The 20192-nt window shown below is 36.4% G+C and overlaps 1 protein-coding gene across 16 annotated transcripts in view; it reads left to right on the top strand.

The window, feature by feature from the left end:
• Window positions 1-20192, top strand: part of CACNA1D (calcium voltage-gated channel subunit alpha1 D) — a 166579-nt gene that overhangs the window by 129338 nt on the left and 17049 nt on the right. For 9 of the 16 annotated variants that reach the window (XM_048957947.1, XM_048957946.1, XM_048957949.1 and 6 more), the window contains 9 exons: window positions 8343-8381; window positions 8811-8939; window positions 9664-9729; window positions 10692-10783; window positions 12277-12436; window positions 13456-13583; window positions 13711-13807; window positions 14888-14990; window positions 16046-16147. In XM_048957947.1, coding sequence (XP_048813904.1) covers window positions 8343-8381; window positions 8811-8939; window positions 9664-9729; window positions 10692-10783; window positions 12277-12436; window positions 13456-13583; window positions 13711-13807; window positions 14888-14990; window positions 16046-16147 — 916 coding nt within the window. The remainder of the gene's footprint in view (window positions 1-8342; window positions 8382-8810; window positions 8940-9663; window positions 9730-10691; window positions 10784-12276; window positions 12437-13455; window positions 13584-13710; window positions 13808-14887; window positions 14991-16045; window positions 16148-20192) is intronic. The other 7 variants (XM_048957958.1, XM_048957962.1, XM_048957955.1 and 4 more) reach the window with 1 other exon arrangement.

Raw genomic sequence — 20192 nt, forward strand, 5'->3', positions numbered from 1 at the left:
ATTTGAAGCCAGTAGTTTTCTTGTGTAGTTTGACTGAGATAATTCAAGCATCTATACGTTGCTTTAATGTCTCAGTTTAACAAGTAACCATTTATTCCATGTGAGGTTTGGCCTTGTAAAGTGATTTTATCATTTGTATCTTAAGAGGTAGTGGAAAAAAAGTAAAAAGAGTAGGTAAAGACTTCCAAGACATGGAAAATAAAGGGTTTTTTGATTTTTTTTTTTTTTTTTTTCCAATACTACAGCAAATGCTTTGAAATCCAAATTACTTCTAAGATACTTTGAAAACTCTCTCTTTTTAACAGAGTTTTGATTAAAGGCCATTGTAAGTATAGGTATTTTAACAGAAATATAGGGAAATGTTGATTTTTGCCTACTTTCTGTATGAGTTGCTGATTTTAACAAGGAAAGCTGTGGAAAAAAAAAAGATATTTGAAACATAAAAAAAAACAAAAACCACTAAGCTGTTCTGGAGCAATGGTCTCCATATTTACATGTTTCTGTAGTTGAGTTTTCAGAGGAAAGTGCCTCTTCTTTCTAGCACTTGTTATGAACTCACATAGGGAGACCATAGATGGTGAGACTTGGATCCAACTCAGCAGCTGAAAATACTTACTGAGCACACACTCATCAGGTGCAGTTAATGTAGTCCATGTGCTGCAGATCCTCTCTGCTCCTCATTCTCAGAATGAAATTATCCTCAAATGCCCATGAGGGTGCAGCATTCACTTATTCCCGTGTGTCAAAGAACAGATTGATCAGAGAAAGCCATCAATTTAAATAGTTTCTTGATATTAATCGAAGATTGCATATTTCTCTACATCAGCCTCAGTTTATGAGCTGGCTCATAAGTTTCCTTTCCTCTTAACGTAGGTTTAGTAACCTACATGCTAGAGATTTTTTTATTTTTCAATGGGAACATTAAATTAAGTAAGAAGTATGTAAAATCTTTCAAAAAACTTTGAAGTTTCTATTAATGCTCTTAAGTGAATATCTCTAATAACTTGCACATAATATAATTTCCAATATAACATAATTAGCAATATCTCTATCTAATATTGTAGAGAAGAAGGGCAGAAAAATTTTGATATACTCACAGCCTCAGTGGGGGCCATTGTCCAGTAGGTATTAAGCCCTATGTATTGAGTATTCTGAACAAATTTTTTAAAATACTCTAACATTAATCAACAGCATTATACAACTATGAAACACAAGTTTTAATTTAGCTGATAAGTATTCAAAGAGGAAATATGTGCCATGTGTATTTTTTTCTTGTATCTGTGGACTGAAGGAACCTGTGCTGTCAGTGAGAGTCCAATAGCACAGAATGGTGTTGTCCCAGAGACATTTCTAAGTAGAATTGCAGCTCATGGCTCAGATTTTTAAAAGCTGACTTGGATTTATTTTTTCCAGAAACGTTTGAATTTAGACTTTGAGCTGAAGTAATTGCATATGGCCTGCTATCTCAATTCATAGTACCACTGACATAAGTATAATATGTGGGACATAAAAATGCTATTAATTTAGAGTAGCTTTCCCTAACAGCTGCAAAATGTACTTAACTGTGCAGCCACTGAAAAATAGTTTGTGTGTACTTTTGCAATCAGAGGTGATGCCCCTGTGTTTAGCCCTGTGTTTGACACTGCATGGACAGTGTTAATTTGGCAGCATTGCTTATAACTAATCACTGCTGAGCTCTCAGTGGAGATCACGTATTGATCTTCAGCTACAGCACACGCCACAGCAAGAACTGGCACTGCGTATCTTAGTTTTTCATGCTGTGCTTAGTAAAGAAAAGGCTCATCTTTCATGTCTCCCAGTACTGCTCAGCAGGCTATTTGTGTACTAAGTGTTTGTCTGTTTCTGGTCTTTCACTTTTTCGTGCTTTGTTTGTGCAACTGATGAATGTATTTCAATTTCGATATATTTCTGGGCTTGATTTCCCATTTTCAACATGAGTGCAGTGGACATTTTGAAAGTTTTTATGACTTTATTGTTTTTATTCTATTCATTTTTTCCTACTTCATTAGTTTTGGGTAAATCTGTATAATCCAAATTCAGTATTTTAGAATGATTTTCTTAATATTTTCTTCGGAAATGAACCATTCCACCCACTAACAGTGACCCTGGGAAATCCACAGCTCTGCTAGGATGTGCACAGGACTTTGTTTTCAATGATAATGCAAGTACTGATGGAATGGCACCTATGACTATTCCAAGTATAGACAATACTTTGAGGGAGCTCAGCCTTGTTTGAGTGAGTGGTCTGCTCGTGCTGACTGCTAGCACTGATGTAAAAACAGACTGCACTGCAGTTGCAATTGGATGAGTGCAACCCTCTTAGTTGATCAGTGTAAATGAGGAGTTGAAAGTACCTGAAGTATAGAAAGACTCAAGATGGATTAAATATTCTTTTAGGGATGAATATATAATTTTGTCATGTGGTGGAATCAAATTGACCTTGTTCCAATATTTTGGCTGTGTACATTTAGACTAATTCCAAAGGCCAGCAATTTTTAATATGTTTATATCTAACCTGAGGTTTTCAAGTCAGTGGGTAGAACTTCTGTGTATTACCTTGATTTTGGTATTCAATTTTGGAAATTAAATGTCTCCGCCTTGTTTTGTTGTTCCTATTTTTTATTTTTTTTTAAGTATATGATGCCTTGAGGCTGATTCTTCTGATCCAGTCCCATTCAAACACTAACCAGGAAATTACTGAGCTTTGAATATTCTCAGTGCCCATGAAAATCAGTGTATTTAACATGTTCAGCAATTTACAGGATTACTCAGCATCCTCAAGGTCTGGATCAGTGACCAGTTCCAAAAAGGAACCACCTCAGAGCAACATATATTTTGGCTACATTTATTTTCTATGATTTTTCTTTTGACTCTGTCATTTAATATCTCTTTGTTTAAACAGTTCTTTTTTGACCCTAATTGGTTTTCATGTTCATTTTATTTTTAGAAATTTTTAGAGGCAAGTATATTTAAGTAAACGTGTATATATGGCATAGCAATACAAAATTTAAAAACACTACTAAAACCTATGTAATTACTTTGGCTTTTTTGTAACCTATTGTTTTTAAAAGTTTCATGTGACACACGTGATCTTGTGTGGTCATAAAAATGGTTCCCTTCAAATTAGAAACAAAAAAGAAAAAGTGGTGGTTGTGACACACAGTAAGCGGCCAGTCCTCTCTTGGAGTTGAAGATACTCAAGAACATGAGAGAGAAATGGAAGTAAATTTGGAATTAATTATGAAGTTCTTTACTGGAATTCTGTCGTGTTTCAACCAGACCAGATTGTGATAAAATTATCTGCAGCTCATATTTGGTAGTTCAGAAACCATTTGGATGACCAGTACTGGATGACTTACAGGCATGATCACATTGAAATAAAGTAGTAAATACAGAGGTTTTAATTCACATTTTTAAAATTTTCTTTTCCTTTACCATTCATGTGCTGCCAAAATGTCATGAAAGGAGCAGGGAGTTCACTTTACCATTCATCTGTGCAACCAATTGGGGAATAATATTATGCATGAATAAAATTCAGGTTCTTTGCTCAACGTGAGAGCACTGCTATCTTCTTCCTGATCCCCTCAGGAAAATATATTCGTTTTGAGCTCAGCCTTGTAAACATGTGAGACTCATTCAGTGCTTACTCTACAGTTAACAGCTAACAGTGGTTAATAGCAATATGATCAAAAAGTCTGTCACAAAACTTGAATTGGATATTTTGTCATTTGGCAGGAAGGAACCAACCTGTTATCATCATTTTAGCACTGTGCAGTGCATAGCACTGGCTTGCAGATGGTGGGTCACTTTGTTAGGCTGCTAGTAGAGATGAGATGGCTGGTGCTTACTCCTTCATAATTTATATCCACTTCCCTAAGACGTTTTGGAATCCAAGTTTGAACAAAAGCACTGCAGCTCAGTTTGAATCCCACTTTATCCATCAGTATCATACTTTAGATCTTGTGCTTTGCTGTTAATTAATAATAAGTAATTTATATTTGTTTAATACAGTGGAAATATTTTTTAGGTTCTTGTAAATAAATCTCTTTAAACCTAAGGGATTTGCTTTAATTAGCATCAAGTGATGTGCAACCTACACAGTATTTAATTTGGAAGTAGAAGTAAATTTCGAAGTTGCTTCCATAAAGATGTATTAATACTGATAATTTAAATACTGTGCCATGGGGTATTTATTAGACAGCCATGAGAATAATATCCTATGTCAGCAATGGATGTTAGTTATGAATTTAATATCTTTAACAAAGGATGACACATACTTTTTAATCTACTTCGAGTCACGTTGATTCCAAATTTTTACTGATGTGTATGAGCATTTGATTCAACAGGGAATTTACCAAGCACTAAGGCTGTGAAGAAAATTACTTAATAGCAAATTTGATTCCTAGTAATGACTGTCTGAATGGATCCTGTTTATGCACATGTGCACACATATTTTACATGTTTCTAAAGATATTTTGGCAACCTGAATGCTTTCCTGTGTATGTTGATGTCAACACACATATTTGTCATTTGGATGTTTCCTGCAGTAGTTGCAATCATGATTGCATCATCAATATGTGTAAATTTGTTTAGCATACTCTAGTACACTTTTGCACAATAAGGAACAAGAGGCATTTGATCAAAATTGTGTACTAATATTCACTGTTTTGCACCTTGTTTATTTTTTTTTCTTAACCACAGAACTACGGTTTGCTTCCAATGCATGACGCAATCAGTTTCACATCAGTCACAGATTTTACACTGAGGCTTTTCCAAGGCTAGGATGGTTATATGGAAATATAGTTGCAATATGAAGAGTAGAAAGATGAGTTACTTTTTAGGAAATGTGCCAGATTTTTAATAAGCAGCAGTAAATGTGAGGTTAGCAGGCTGCAAACATTTTCATCTTTTGGTTTATCACTGGTTAGTCTTTTTTGAGGGTGAGCATTGTCTGGAGAAGAAAAAATGCTGTATTGAGCTTCAACTAAGATATATGTGTGTGTGTATATATATATGCATACACGTGACTGATTAATGGCCTATTTGAAGTATTTAAGAATCGACGTAAAAGCACATAAAGATGAGGTGCTTTGCTGTAGTAGTCTCGGTGCAGCTGGCACATGGCTGACAGCATAGACAATAATTATGCTAGTCTCTGTTCTCTCTGTTCAGTTCTAATACTTCTACATAAAAATAATGTGCCACCTACTTGTGTGTGTACGTGTCAAGTAATATTACTGAAATTGTGAATAGGATTGTGTGTTTAGGTTTGTCTTTTCCTCATCTGTAGGAAGCAGACAGTCCTTGTTGTCAATGTGTCTGTCACTGCAAATTGTGTTAATTTTAGTTTCCAAGATCTTAGTGTAATTGATGCCAAATACACACACCCAAATGTTAACTCTCAGATGAACATTTCCTTTATAAATAAATACAAATACTGTTTTCTTTCTGCTCTATCACTTTATTAAATCAGTTGAACTTTTTATTATGAGCCAAGCTGCTGTAATATCAGAGGGAAATCCCAAAGGGGATAAGAAATCAGATGCACTCACTTTAAAATGTCAATACCCAGGATGCTTGGCCAGTAATGGGCAGAAGTTGAATGTTCTCATCTCCAGTAAAAGAAATTCCTCAGGGACCAGGAGTATGTTTTTATTCTTGGTTTCCTACATCTATCCCTGTTCCAGCATTTTTGCACAATTTACCTTTTGTTGAAAAAGGTTTTTCCTGGCCTGCTCTTGCCACTTGTGTATGACATCCGACCAGTGGCCAACAGCAGCGGGTCAGCCATTGCTTCAGGCTGTCAGGAATGCATAGGCCAAAGAAGCAGAGGAATAGGAATAGAAATGTACACAGATATATTCAATTCCCTTCTGTCAACAAGATAAATAAAGGACTGTTAAATTTGTTGTTCCTGAGTACCTTTGGTAACACAGTTTTCATACAGTTTTGGTAATGTGATCTTTGTCTGCATTTTAAAAACTGGTTATTAAGTACATATTAAATGAGTAATACACAGAAAAAGGTTGTTTTTTTTTTAACAGATTCTTTCTTTTGTGAATTTAGTTCAAAACAAAATCAAAAGATCTTAACAATGATCTTCAGTGTTTTTTTGTTGTTTTTTTTTTTAAAAGAAACTACATAAAGTCTGCAGGATTAATGTCTTCTTATCATGTTGTTATATATCTCATTATACATGGCAATACTTCTCCTAATTTATTTGGAGCCCAATTCTTCTCATATAAAAGCTGGTTGGAAATGCACCCAAATGCAAAATCCAGCATTTTATTTCATTATTTTAGTGTAAGCTTCTGAAGGTACAATAATTTAATCTGCTTTTTTCTTTTTCTGTGAAACACTTCATTTAATTTTTGATAACACAAAATAATGCATGCAAATTAATTTGATTGCCAATAAAGGCTGTATACCTCAGCACGAGTCAGCCACCAGCGGTTAAGATGAAATGTCAGGTCTCAGGTGCATGAAATGTCAGGTGCAGAAGTTATAATGAAACCCTTTTTCTTTAAAAGTTTCAGATGAAGAAATTATTTCTGCACCAGAAGTCAGTAGCAATGTGTACCCTAGTACAGGCTTGTGATTGGTATAGGTAGACAGCTTTGTAAGATTGTTTAAGCATTCTGTGATATTTTGGCATTTGTGATGTTTGTGATTATTACTCATGAATTTCAACTTTGATTATTTTATTTAAAATTGCTGAAATATGCAGGGAATTTCTAATGCAGCAACTCTTTCATTGTTAGCATTTTGTCGCTGCTTATAGAAAGGCTTACAAAGCTTAGAGGTGATCACTGATTTTACAAATTCTCTCCTTACTGCAGTGTAACAATGAGATTTGGGCTTTTTTAACATTCATGCATTGTTTTAGTGTTGATCCCTAAAACAGTTTTAAAACTGTTTCAGAAAATACTGAAATTCTGGCAGAATGTTCATGTTTTAATATGTATTGCCTATAGTTGAACAAATGGGTATTTTTCACTCATTAGTGCCTTTTGAAATCTTTATCGTATGCTTGGCCAAAAAAAAAAAAAAAAAAAAATAGATACAGCAATTAGTCTTTTAATAAGTACCACTAATGATTTGGCTTCAGTAGAGTACTACCAATTCTTAGGGCTTTTTTTTTTAAACTATCACAGAATGACTTGGGTTGGAAGGGACCATGAACCCATCCAGATCCAACGTCCCTGCTGCTCAGGGCTGGATCAGGCTGCTCAGGGCCCCACCCAGAGTGGCCTTGAATGCCTCCAGGGATGGGGCATCTGCAGTTTCTCTGGGCAAAGAGGCGTCCACTTGTGTGTATACTGCCTGTATTTTCAGAAGAATCATCTCCTTTCTGTTTCCTTTCTCCCCCTGGATCTCACTCTAGCTAATAGCAAGGCTTGAGATTTAACTCAGTGGCATTGAGAGTGTTGTCGGTGCACGTGCAGTGTGTTGGAAGCAGCACTGAGAAGGCATCGTGGTTACTGCCACTATATGTAACCTCAGTTGTTGAAAAATGTCACTTTAAAAAGATGTACTTTTGGGGCAAGAGAGAAAGTCCCATCACTTGGATCTAACCTCCAGGAATCCATTCATTCTAGTGCTGTGAAGTTTTGAAGACTTTTCCATTTGGTCTGAAAGAAGCTGCAATGAGTGTCAGTGCACAAACAAGCGTAGACACTTGGCCCACGAAGCTTTTCTAGCTGCTGTACTTCAGTGTCTGGCCATGTAGGGTACTGGGGCAGTTTCTCCAAAGACTGTCAGAAACATTATAAAAAGAGAAATTTTGGCTCTGATCAAGATGTTGACATGCCTCTCTCCTGTCTGTAACTCATTAATTGGTGAACTTTGCTTTGAAGGAACTCCTGATTTGATATAAAACCCAATTCATTGAATATGGTTAGATTCCAGCGATGGAATAATTTAACTTTCAAAAAAGCACAGCAGAGAACTTGAAAAGCTGATTTGACCCCAAAGCTTTGGTTTTGAGTTGTATTTAAGGCTTACTGCTCCATTTTTACACAACCTGCGGAAACTGAGGGCTAATTTGTTTGGCTTACGTGGGGACAGTTTTTAATTTTGTATTCAGTTCATATTGACTCTCTTAAACATGTCTTAAAGTAGCAGATTTAGCATGAGCCAGTCAATGTAAAATGCTAAATTGAAGGTTTTACTGAAGGCATTATTGTTCTGTTATGGAAGAATATAGAGTTGAAAGATGTTCATTTACATTTAGAAATGAAAAATGTCCTTCTGTTTATGGTGAAGCTGCTTTTTTGATCTCTTACTTGATTTTAATATTTAATGTTCTTAATTTTTTAAAGCCAAAGCCAACTGAAACAGTCACAACTGATGAGTCTGGGGTAAGATTAGTAAAGTGACCCCAGTGGTTTTACCTCTACTTGAGTTTATTCTTTTTACCATGTCTCTATTTTCCACCAATTTTTTCTGTATTTTTCATGACTGTCCTATTACAAAGGTGTATGCAGTGGTTTACATTCATTGTCAATGTATTATTGAAGTCTACTACAATCAAACCCAATATGATCCCTATTAACAAACCAGAAAACTTGGAAATGCATGTGATGTGTGAAGCATTTCTACAGGTCCTGTGTTTTTAGCATGTAACTTCATGTAACTTTTCCTTTCATATCATTCTTATCAAGGTGAAAAGGCCCTCAAGATACATTTTCCAATCTTACCTCTTCCACCTCTGCATTTGATGTTGTTTTTCTGAAAGTGTTGCATGTCTGTGTTTGTATTTGGTTTGACTTCTTCATGATACTCTTCAGAACTCCGAAGACAGCGCGAGAATCTCCATCACTTTTTTCCGTCTTTTCCGAGTGATGAGGTTGGTGAAGCTGCTTAGCAGAGGAGAAGGAATCAGAACTTTATTGTGGACATTTATTAAGTCATTTCAGGTTAGCAACATTTATTTACATTTGCTTTATAACCATTTTGTATACCAGTTTTTATGATGCGATACATCGAGGAGTGCAAATAACATTTCTTTTGAAATTCGTTCTGTCCATGACTGCACAAAGAAATACGTTTACATATTAATGCTACCAGAAACTTCACCTGCTGCTTCCTTCTGTGAGTCCAAGGATCATTCACTGTCATAAAGGTTTGCTGCCACAGTGAGATTTCTATAGTATTTCATAGAAAGCATTCGATATGCCTTAAAAAGGAATTTTTTTGTGAAATTAAAGGATTATTTGATTTGATGCACACTGATCTTACACTTTCACACATTTTATTAGGTGACTAAAAAAGAGGAATTTAATCTTTTCTTAGAAAGAACTGATTTCATACATAGATATTTGAAACCTTGCCCCTGAAAACTGTGATGAACATGAAGTTAATGTAATTCAATGGGATGCTGGCAGAATCAGTAATGTAAATAAAAGTTAAAACTGCTAAAGTTGGGTTTTTCCCCTAGATTACTGACAGAAGGAATTTAAAATACAACAAAGCTCATATTCATTGCATATGACAGATTATTAAGAGGTGATAACATTTCAAGCATGTACCTAGGAAGAAGAACCTTGGAAGAGCCTGTGGTGTACAGAGAAATTATTTTTGTGAATTGAAATGGAAATTATGGTGTGATATTAAAATACAATTCACCTGTCCCTTTTCTAGGCTCTGCCTTATGTCGCTCTTCTGATAGCTATGCTGTTCTTCATCTATGCTGTCATTGGAATGCAGGTAATTTTAGGTGTTTTTAGCACTCAACAAAAGCACAGTGCTGGCTACCCCGAGGCCTATTTACCAGGGTGCTTTCTGAAATGTTCTCTTGACAGTGGTGCTGTTTATTTGACAGAGCTTTTAAATTAATGTAGACATCTTTTGTTGACTGTGATTTCGACAGTCCAAAAAAGATAGGAGAGCTGGGTGTGTGCTTATAGTATCTTGTTTTGCTGAGAGGTGACCTTCCTCTTTCATTTACTGTGTAGCTTATTGCTATGCATAAATGCATGAAAAAAATACATGGCTTTTTAGTGTAGATTTGCTTTTGGAGTAAGGCATTACAATAAAAAAGATTTTCTTTCGATCCCAAAGTGGTAAGGTTCCCAAACCAAGGGACCTGCATGTATGCAGAGCACAGCAACATTAATCTCTCCTAATTAAATAACGACTTCCACTGTACTGCAAGAGGATTTCAATTAATTATTTTGGAGAGAAAGAGTGCTTTTTTTGACCAAGGAATTACAGTTTAATTTTGGAGAACATTTTCACCTCTGGCTGGAACAAGGTGCTCAGACTCCATTCTTTGACTTCCATCTTTACATCTGTCCACCTAGATTCGAGATTTTCAGGACAGCAATCATTTCTTACTACAAGTTTGCACAGTACCTATTGTAATGGGGTTTCAATCCCATCAAAGGACTATAGGTGCCAAATAAAAGCAAATACATAGTCATCTAAAATACAATTTAATGATTTAATGATTTAATGATTTAACGATTTAATGATGCCAAATTAAAATTAAGAATTATCTTGTATGGATAGATTATTTACTACGTCTACATTATCAGGAAAAATATAAGGACATTAGAGAAAGTACATGTGTGTTTTTCATATGTACTGAAGCTGGTCTAGACTAGAGGGACCACAGTTTCTGAGAGTATGGGCCATTAAGATGAAAGTAAAATCTTGTTTTTCTGTAGGTGTTTGGAAAAGTGGCCATGAGAGACAACAATCAAATAAACAGAAACAACAATTTTCAAACTTTCCCCCAAGCTGTGCTGCTTCTCTTCAGGTGAGTAAACCTGAACTCTCACTTGGTGCATTCACATTTTGGTGGTCCAGGAAAAATGTCTATAGAATTTGTTCTGTGGATTTGCTCTAAATGTGTTTCTAAGTTAGAAACAGTTCTGTCAGCCCATACTGTCTGCAACTGTATACTGAGCATTCACTGGATTCTAATCAGGTGCTATAGGCCTGAAGTCATTACAGCTCTTGTGAAACAGCTCATTCATGGAGGAATTGTCTTCCAGTGCAGCCTGAATAGAGTCAGTCCTGATGCTACTGTGCAGGTGTTGGGAAAAGGAAAAATGACTTTGCTCTTGTTTTATTCTTAGGAAGGCCAATCAAGCTAGACAGTTTGAAAAGAAAAAAATGAAAAGCTGTTGCAAAGATGGAAAAAATAAACTGTTCTTTACATTTTATGACGAGATGGTGAGTGGTGGGTGTAATTTGCAGAAGGAGGCATCAGATAAGCAGTAGGTGAAAAGTTCTGACGGTACAGGTAGCTAAATTCTTGATATAGGTGATCCTGGGGAATTATGGAATCTCCATCACTAGAGAGGTTAAGAGCAGAGTAAACCTGTGTTGGGAGTTCTGAAAATGCCCTGGAGCAAGTGGAGGAAATGATGTGGATCAGGCATGCCTCTAGAGGTGTTGATCTTGATCTTGTAACTCTGGTGCCTGTGAGTCTGTATCTCTACTTGGCTCCTGCATTTTCTACCCTGTTCTAAAAAGAAGGTTCTCTTTTACAGCAGACAAGTTTGACAAGAAGATCAAGAGATAACAGACATAAATCAGAGCTAACAGAGATATCAAAGCCATGTCCTAATAAGTAGATATATCAGCATGTCATAACGTGGAGCACAGAAGTAGTACAGCTAATAGTGCTAAGCAGGACTGATTGTACTGGAGATAGACCAGTGGACAGAGTTCTGTGATCCGTTTGTGTGGATCATTCTGAATTTATAAGGTGGATGCCAGGAGAACAGGGAAAAGGAGAAAGAGGGCACCTGTACTCCACCACACAGCTCTGTCACTGCTTGGTTTCATTCAGGCCTTCTGCTTTGCATGTTACCTGACTCGACCAAAATGATGTGACATTTCTTCCACACTCACTGTAGGTCTCAGACAAAACTGAATTAATGTGTGGGATAAGAGGAAGGAGTTCTCCATATGCATATCACAATGAAGATCAATGCTTTATAGACAGATTTATACTTTTTGTGCACAACAGCTGCCCTGCAATAGCTATTTAACTTGTAAATCACGGCTTGGGGTGCAAAATTGTCACATGCAAGCCTTTCTGGTGCATGAGTGTGCTCTGTTAGGTCTAAGCTTCTCATTTTTGAAATCTATCCTATAATTTTTAATTAGTTCCTATTTATGATCTGTTTTCACATTTCTACATGTACATCTCCAGGCATTTTGTTGGAACTTAACAAATTAATACATCTTTAGTTCATGTGATCAATTAATACTTCATTTCTCTTTGTGATTTTATTAAAGGTGTGCAACTGGAGAAGCTTGGCAGGAAATCATGCTGGCATGTTTGCCTGGAAAACGCTGTGATCCCGAATCTGATTATAATCCAGGGGAAGAATACACGTGTGGAAGCAATTTTGCCATCATTTACTTTATCAGTTTTTATATGCTTTGTGCATTTTTGGTGAGTTCAGCTGGTGATTATTATCAGAAATAAGTTTTGACTTCTTGAATTTCTTCTGAAGTAAAACAGCAGTGAAGTGAGAGAATGATGTAGAATCCCGTATCTAAAATATTTTTGCAAGGATTTATTTTTCATACATGCCCCTAGATCCTGTATCCTGTGCTGCACACCAGCAAATTCTCATGTACAAAATATCCTTGTGACCTCAGGCCTCCCTGTAAGCCAGAAGTGGTTGCTTGCACATTTGAAAGCTAAGGTGATCATCTTTTCACCAGCTATTATGTCATGTCTGTTTTCGGTAATGCCATTAAGTGTCATTAGTAATGAAACTGCAGTTCATTTGACTTAGTAATGCTATATCAGTATTATTTAAGCTTCACAGAATTTATATGTGTCTCTACAGGTGTGTTCCAACTGTGGCACAAGATTTAAACTATAAACTTTCTTCCTAATCCATGGCATAATTAATTATTTGTTCTACAGTAGTCTCTGAAATACGTTTTTCCCCATTGCAGGTGCCTTGGCTGGTTGATTTGTTATGTTCACAGTTCTGTTCTCCTGGCAAAAGGAGATTGATTGAACAGACTCCTGAACCACTGTAAACATAACTGTCCAGTGTCATCTCTTATGTTAATGAAACATATGCAGAAATCTCACTGGCGTGTCACTGAATCGTAGGAATACAAATATGCAGTGTGTCACTCAAATGTTGTATTCTTTGGTCTGGCCAGTCAAGGAAGAGAAACAAAAACATTGAGCAGCCTATGTCAAAGATTGAGTGCTGCACAGCAGAATCATACTCTTCTCATCTGGTTGCATGATAGAGTTCCAATTGGGCAGTTAAATTTTCAGCAAGTATTTTCTGTGATATTCTGTAGTATTTGCCAAAAATCATTATTTATAAGATGAATTTATTTAAGTGCTTGAATTCTGCACCTCCTACCTTATGCAGTTATTTATTGAAAATATTTGCGCTTCAAAAAATTAAATGTAGACATGTGTTCTTAATTGCTTTTTAGATAATAAACTTATTTGTGGCTGTCATTATGGATAACTTTGACTATTTGACACGTGACTGGTCCATTCTGGGTCCTCATCATTTGGATGAGTTCAAAAGGATATGGTCAGAATATGATCCTGAAGCAAAGTAAGTTAAACCATTTATCTGGTAGAACTTATCTGTTAAAAAATAAGAATGCTCTGCTTGAAAGCAGAGCACAGTATATACTTTGAGAACGTATGTATATTTGGTAATTGATGTGTGTTGGTTCTAGGGGAAGGATAAAGCATCTTGATGTGGTTACGTTACTGAGACGCATTCAGCCACCACTTGGTTTTGGCAAATTATGCCCTCACCGAGTGGCCTGCAAGGTAGGTTCTGCTTTTTTCTTTGTAGGTTTCTTTCACTGTTTAAACATTCATTTGTTCGACTCTACCAAACACTTGTGTCTGTACAGTAATTCTGTTTATTCACAAGATCTCCACTCCAGTTTTCTCAGTTTTCTGCAGGCTTGACTTAAACCAGCGATACCAGTGTCATTTCTCTCATTGTAATCATTTGAATTTATTGCCAACATAAAATTCTTGACAGAGCACCAAAATAAAAGGAGTTGGTCTGTATGTTTGTCATTAGTCTGATATTGTGATATATAGTCTGATTATTGTGATATATATGAACTAATTCAACCCAACATTGACGGTGACCCCGTTTCTGGTTTCTTTTAGATCCGAGGGAGAAAGTGGTACTTTACTTTAGTTCACAATTTAGTTTTCATAAAGTATTTGTCCAGGTGCATTCATGGAACATTTGGCTTCACATGAAACATAGAATTGACACTGAAGGGAAGTGAAGGCATGATGATAAGCCTTGCAGAAATGAATAATATCCAAATAATATGCAGAAGTGAGTGAGAAAACTGAAAATTAACAGAAATTTAAAATAAAGTAAAATTTGTTAGGCACAATGTGTAATTTGTATGACAATTACATTTTAATATAAAAGTTGAAAAGCTACTAGAAGTTGCTTTATTATATTATTTAAGGAATTCAAAACTACGGGTGTTCTAGTTTTAGCAGTTTCAGTAGGAATCAGATTGCACCTTAAAGGAACCTCACAACAGCACTGTGCTTTGAATTTACTGTATTTGTATTATTGTATTATGAATAGCCAAGCTGGTATATGAAACACTAGGGTCAAAAGAAGTGCCAAAACCCATGAAAACTATTGGGTGTTCTAGCTTTGGTAGAAGCATCCAAGTCACTAGTATCAGAAATAGGTGATAGTGGTGTTTATCACAGACAGCTGGGATGGAAGGCTCAGTGTTTTTTGAAGAGTTCCATAATGTTGTGTCTCTCAGTGTTATTATTTGATTCTGTCACCTTTTCAGAAGTGAGAGTTACAGAAGGTATTTTTTCTTTTTTTCAAACAAAGTGTTTTTTTCTCCTTCACAGAGGTTAGTAGCCATGAATATGCCACTAAATAGTGATGGAACCGTCATGTTCAATGCTACTTTGTTTGCTTTGGTTAGGACTGCTCTAAAGATAAAAACAGAAGGTAAGGTTCCTATCTGCCAAGCCCTTATTGCACTTGTCAGAAAGTGCAATGAGGAAAAACAAGAAATTATTACTTTTGTTGAACATGAGTAAGGCTCCTTAAGTCTCAGTGGGTTTGCTTTGGTTTTTATTCTGTTTTGCTGAGAATGATTTGTTAGAAAATAAAGGGAGGCCAAAGCCTAAGCAGTCTTAGAAATTATGGTGTGCTTTTACTTGGTCATTTAAAAACAAGTAGCGGTTATGTAACAGGAGTTGTACTGCTAAGAATGAATGAGTTCCCCTTTCTACTCAACCAAGATGCTTCCTCCTCACCGCTCTTTAACTTAATACCTTGGATCCCACATTAGTGCAACTGTGGCTTTTGCAGCCTTGAAGGTGACATCCCCAGGTTGGTGGAGACTCGTTATGATGGGGCTGAATGGGTTTCTGTAATTTGCATCAGAGGGAAAAGCCCTGAAAGTGTGTTATGTTCAAGGGAATTTTGCCTTTCATTTTATATATTTTGTCATTAGTTTACTTTCATTTCTTCCTGTTTCACGTCTTCTGCTGTTCTCAGTAGAATTTGAGTTCCATTGCCAACAGTACACAAATTAAGCCTCCTCAAGCAACACTGTGGCTAAGAATAGCACTGCAAAAGATGCTCAGCTGAACCTGCAAGCCTGCAAAGTTGAGAAATTACTGTAAATAGATCCCCCCCCCCCCCCCCCCCCCCCAAAAAAAAAAAAAGAAAAAGCTCAGCTTTGGATAAGGAAAGGTGAGGCTTGCAGAGTTGTCATGTGCTGCACAATTTATGCAGAAATATTAAGGAGTGACAGAGTAGAGCCAGAGTAGATCTCCAGAGTAGATCTGTTGACCCTTAGAAGTTCATCCTCTTACACCTTTTCTTCTCTTTAATTATTGTAGTGTTCCTATCTGCTACTCCATGGAGCTTAGGCTGCTGCTCGCAGTCTTTATCAGTCTTTATACAGATACAGCTAATTAATTTCCAAAGGATCATTAATTGCAGCTAATTTAAATATAATTGCCATCCTCTATGTCTCTATTTTGTTGCCACAGGTAACCTAGAGCAAGCAAATGAAGAACTTAGAGCAGTTATAAAGAAAATATGGAAGAAAACTAGCATGAAATTACTCGACCAAGTTGTCCCTCCGGCTGGCGGTCAGTGTGATAATTTTGCTATACGCTCTTTTTTCTTTTTGGCCTTTGTAGATTGGTAGGAATTAAAGAAATAAAATCAGTAAAACTTGATAATGTCATTAAAGGACAACAAACAATAATAGCAAAATAATACAGACTGCTGTATCCTGTTACGTTAGATAAAAAATGTAGGACAAATTAATACAACTTCCTTAGATCAAAAAGAAAGAGGAAAATGTATTTAATGTTTATTTTCTTGCTTGACAAAAAAAAACAAAAAACCAAAAAACCCAACCTAATTAGACCTAAATTTAGTCTTAATTTCAAGTCATTCAGTGGAATAACCTAAAGTAAGTTTTATTTCAATGCATTCAGCAAAATAATATGTATTTTTTACTAGTTAAACTTGACAATGTACACTGTATTTTAGCTGATGTCCTTGTATGTGTTGAATACTTCTGGGAGGAAACTAAAAAAATTTTAATTGCAAGACTAAAAATATTTTTTCTGCTGAACTGATAAAGCACGAGGCTAAATTATCTCAGTTACATTAGCTTAAACCAAAGCAGTTCCACAGCCAACACATAATGGAACTGGTTCAGATTTAGGCCAGTATGACTGAGGTATGAATATGGCCCACGTAAAAAATATCTAAATGATCATACCAATGTGTTTACAAGAGGTATGAGGCACGTATATTGTTTCTACGTGCAGTGAGATGACATCAAATATTTGTTATATTTGTTTTAAATATATATATTGCAATATATATATTTAGAGTTTTTCAATATATACATTTTTACCAATATGCTATAATATAGATTTAGGTGACATTATACTTGCTTTTTCAAGTTTTAAAGGTGCAGGATCTGTTGCACTGTCCATTCATACGCAGGATAGATGTATCTGGACGTCCAGTATACCAATCCACTGTAATCACCTGGTATTTTTTGTAGTTTATTGTACTTTTATAGTGTTACAGCAGCTTTCAAGACTGATCAGACTCAGGTTTGGAAGCAGACTCAAGATCCAGGCCCGATGCTGGTGGAGGCTGATCCCTTTCTGAAGGTGACGCTCTCAGTCTCTAGGGGAGGAGGAGCATGCTGGCTGCCCCGCTGTTCAGCATGCCCCCAGAAGCAGCATTAGCTTGGTCGCTGCAGGGAGCCACGTGCTACTGGTGTGGTGGCTGCCAGCTGGTAGTGGGGATGAAGACAAAGATCTAGCAAATTTGACGATCCAAAGGGGAACTGATACTGCACATTTAAAACAATTTTTTTGTGTTCTACTCTGTTGTTTTTGGCTTTACACCTAGTTGCTTGCATGGCATAGATGAATTGCTTTGTTATTGTTGTAACTATGTGCTTGAGCTTTTTCTGCAGCCTCTGTTCCTTTCAACTATGAGTCTTTCCGAATATTCTGAAGCAATTCTGTTTTAGGGTGGTGGCATGGAATTGGTGTTGCCTCTTGCCAACTTTATTCCCCTACATTTTTTATTGAAATAGAGATGCATGCTTCAGAATAGCGAGCTGTGCCTGCCTAAACCAATCTGATAAAGAATCTTTAAAGATCACATTCCCAGAACTAATCTCACACAGCAACTCACTGTTAACTTCAGTTTCATCTCATTGCTGAATATAAGCTGTATATTAACTTTCAGCTATACTAAAATCCGTTGCTAATATTCCTTCCACAAATTTAGCTCTTCAGTGTAGGTAGAAGGCAGAAAATCTAGGTCACAGACTGCATGATAAAAACCTGTATGGCTTCTACAGTATAAACAAGGACATTTTGGGAAGTTGTAGAATCATTAAGGTTGGAAAAGACCACTAAGAACATCTAGTCCAACCATCAAAGTCCTTAAGATTCACCAATTTTCAATTTCATTTTGACTTCATTTCTCTGCATTAAGACTTACACAGTAACTGAAAATAGCATAACCTATCTGCACACACACACACACACACACACACACACAGAGGAATACGGCTATTTTACATTCATATGCCATAGGAGTGTAAAATAGCTCATATACAGAAAAAAAAAGTTTTTATCAAAGCTTAATATTTGGTAGAAAAATTGCATATGACAGCAACACCAGTGACAGCTGATAAATAACAGTCTGCCAAGAGACAGGTTTCCAATATAAATCAACAAAGCATCCAAATTCACTGTGCTAGAATCACATCTACTTACAAGTATTGGGCTGTTCATGATATTTTTCTCAAATACTACTTTTGCTGGTATTACTGAGTGCTAGATCCTTTATGTGCCTGTGATCGTGCCTCCTGAACACAAAGAGAACAGATCAATTATTTGCAGAGCAGAATGAAAGCAACCCACAAAGAGTTTTGTTTTTTTTTTTGCTTAATTATAAATAGATGCGCCAGAAATGGGCAGCCAGCTAAGTGCTGGTACTGGCTGAATAACTCATTAATATAATTTAATTAAACTGCAAAGAGTTAGCAACAGATTGTCAGGAAAACTAAAGCTGCTTTGCAAGAACATAGAATGAAAGTCAAAAGCCTGAATGTATAAATGTATTTAGGAGACTACGGAGTAAGAGAAAGACATACCACCCGCTAAAGATTCACCTGCTTTCTATTCTTTAAATTCCCCAGTCTCCACCTGCAAGCCCATTTAATCCTGCCTAATACTTTTTGCCCGCAATAACTTCCTACTGAAATGATTCCTTTTGCTGTCCCCAATTGTAGCTATAGATCTGTTGATACTGTGGTCAGTTACGCTTAGCTGCCTCCCTCCCTGTCCATATCTGGCTCTGTGTGTCAAGGATGGCTCCCCTTGGCCAAGCTTCAGTTCTTGTGTGCACGTGTCTGCAATACAACTGACTGTGCCTGTGAAGTACACATGCATCTTGTTTGTACATACAGACTTTGGCATGCACGATTCAGGAAACTGGTAATGCATTCAACTAATATGTTTATTAAAAAAATTGGTGTGTGTCCACAGCAATTAATAGGGCCCTTCATTTGTGCATACTGAGACTTTGGAGGTATGGTTGTCTCAGGTACAGTCAGTAATCATAGCCTGTCTTGAGACATGCTCTAAGTGCAACCTGTGGTAGTGTATGTTTTATCGAGTCTGTCACTTCTATGTGCGTGTTCTTTCTAGGAGCCATTTGCTATATCACTTCCTCAAAGAGTTCTGTTCAAATAGTTGAAACAAAATAGCACAAAGGATGGGGAAAGGCTCATCTGGGGAATTTGACCAAGGATGCATTGCAGAAATGAATGGATTCAGCTAAGCTAAGGAAGGCAAGTTTAGATCAGATACTTTATAAGAGACCTCTTCTGAATACAAAAGACCACTAGGCTCCAGAGAAGCCGCCAACAGACATCGCAGATGAGCATCAAAACAAATGCTCACACAAAAGATTAAAAATTAGATTTGGGGAGTCAGTAAAAAAGCTTTTCTACTGTTGAAACTGAATCAAGACACTGGGGAGCTTTTCTTGTGAGCTGTGGAGTCCTTACTTCCCACTGGAAGGAAGGGAACTGTAGGCAGCTCTTGAAGAATGTCTGTATTTGGCAGAACAGACACACTAATGTGCAAAGACATTTCCCGTGACAGGCTGGTCTTCCAGCCCAAGACATTTCAAGGCAATTACTATAATTTGTTTTGCTCTGATACCTTTAAAAAATAAAACGTTGGGAGAATACATCCCTGGTGCAATTTTCCTCAAATTAAAGCTTTGTCACATGCATACAGCCTACATCATAAATTCTAGCGAAATACATCCAGAGAACTCTGGAGGGAGCTTGTTTTGAATGCTGAGGATTCACTTTGTCACAGAGACACAAATAAGTTTTAACAGTTTTACATACAAATTGGATTTCGCCCATCCTTTTTATTGACTTGAGAGCAGGTCATAAAAAGTAGAAAGTTAATAATGTTTAAATTAGTGAAAACTGTGATAATACAGGTAAAAATACTGTTAATAATTATTAGTGAGATACATTGGGACAGATTATTGATAAAGCTAAAACACGAGAATGTTTTATTCAAACACTAATGTATGATGTTACAGTAAATGTCAGTCACTTTAAAA

The sequence above is a fragment of the Lagopus muta genome, chromosome 11 (assembly GCF_023343835.1).
Source record: "Lagopus muta isolate bLagMut1 chromosome 11, bLagMut1 primary, whole genome shotgun sequence".
NCBI lineage: Eukaryota > Metazoa > Chordata > Aves > Galliformes > Phasianidae > Lagopus > Lagopus muta.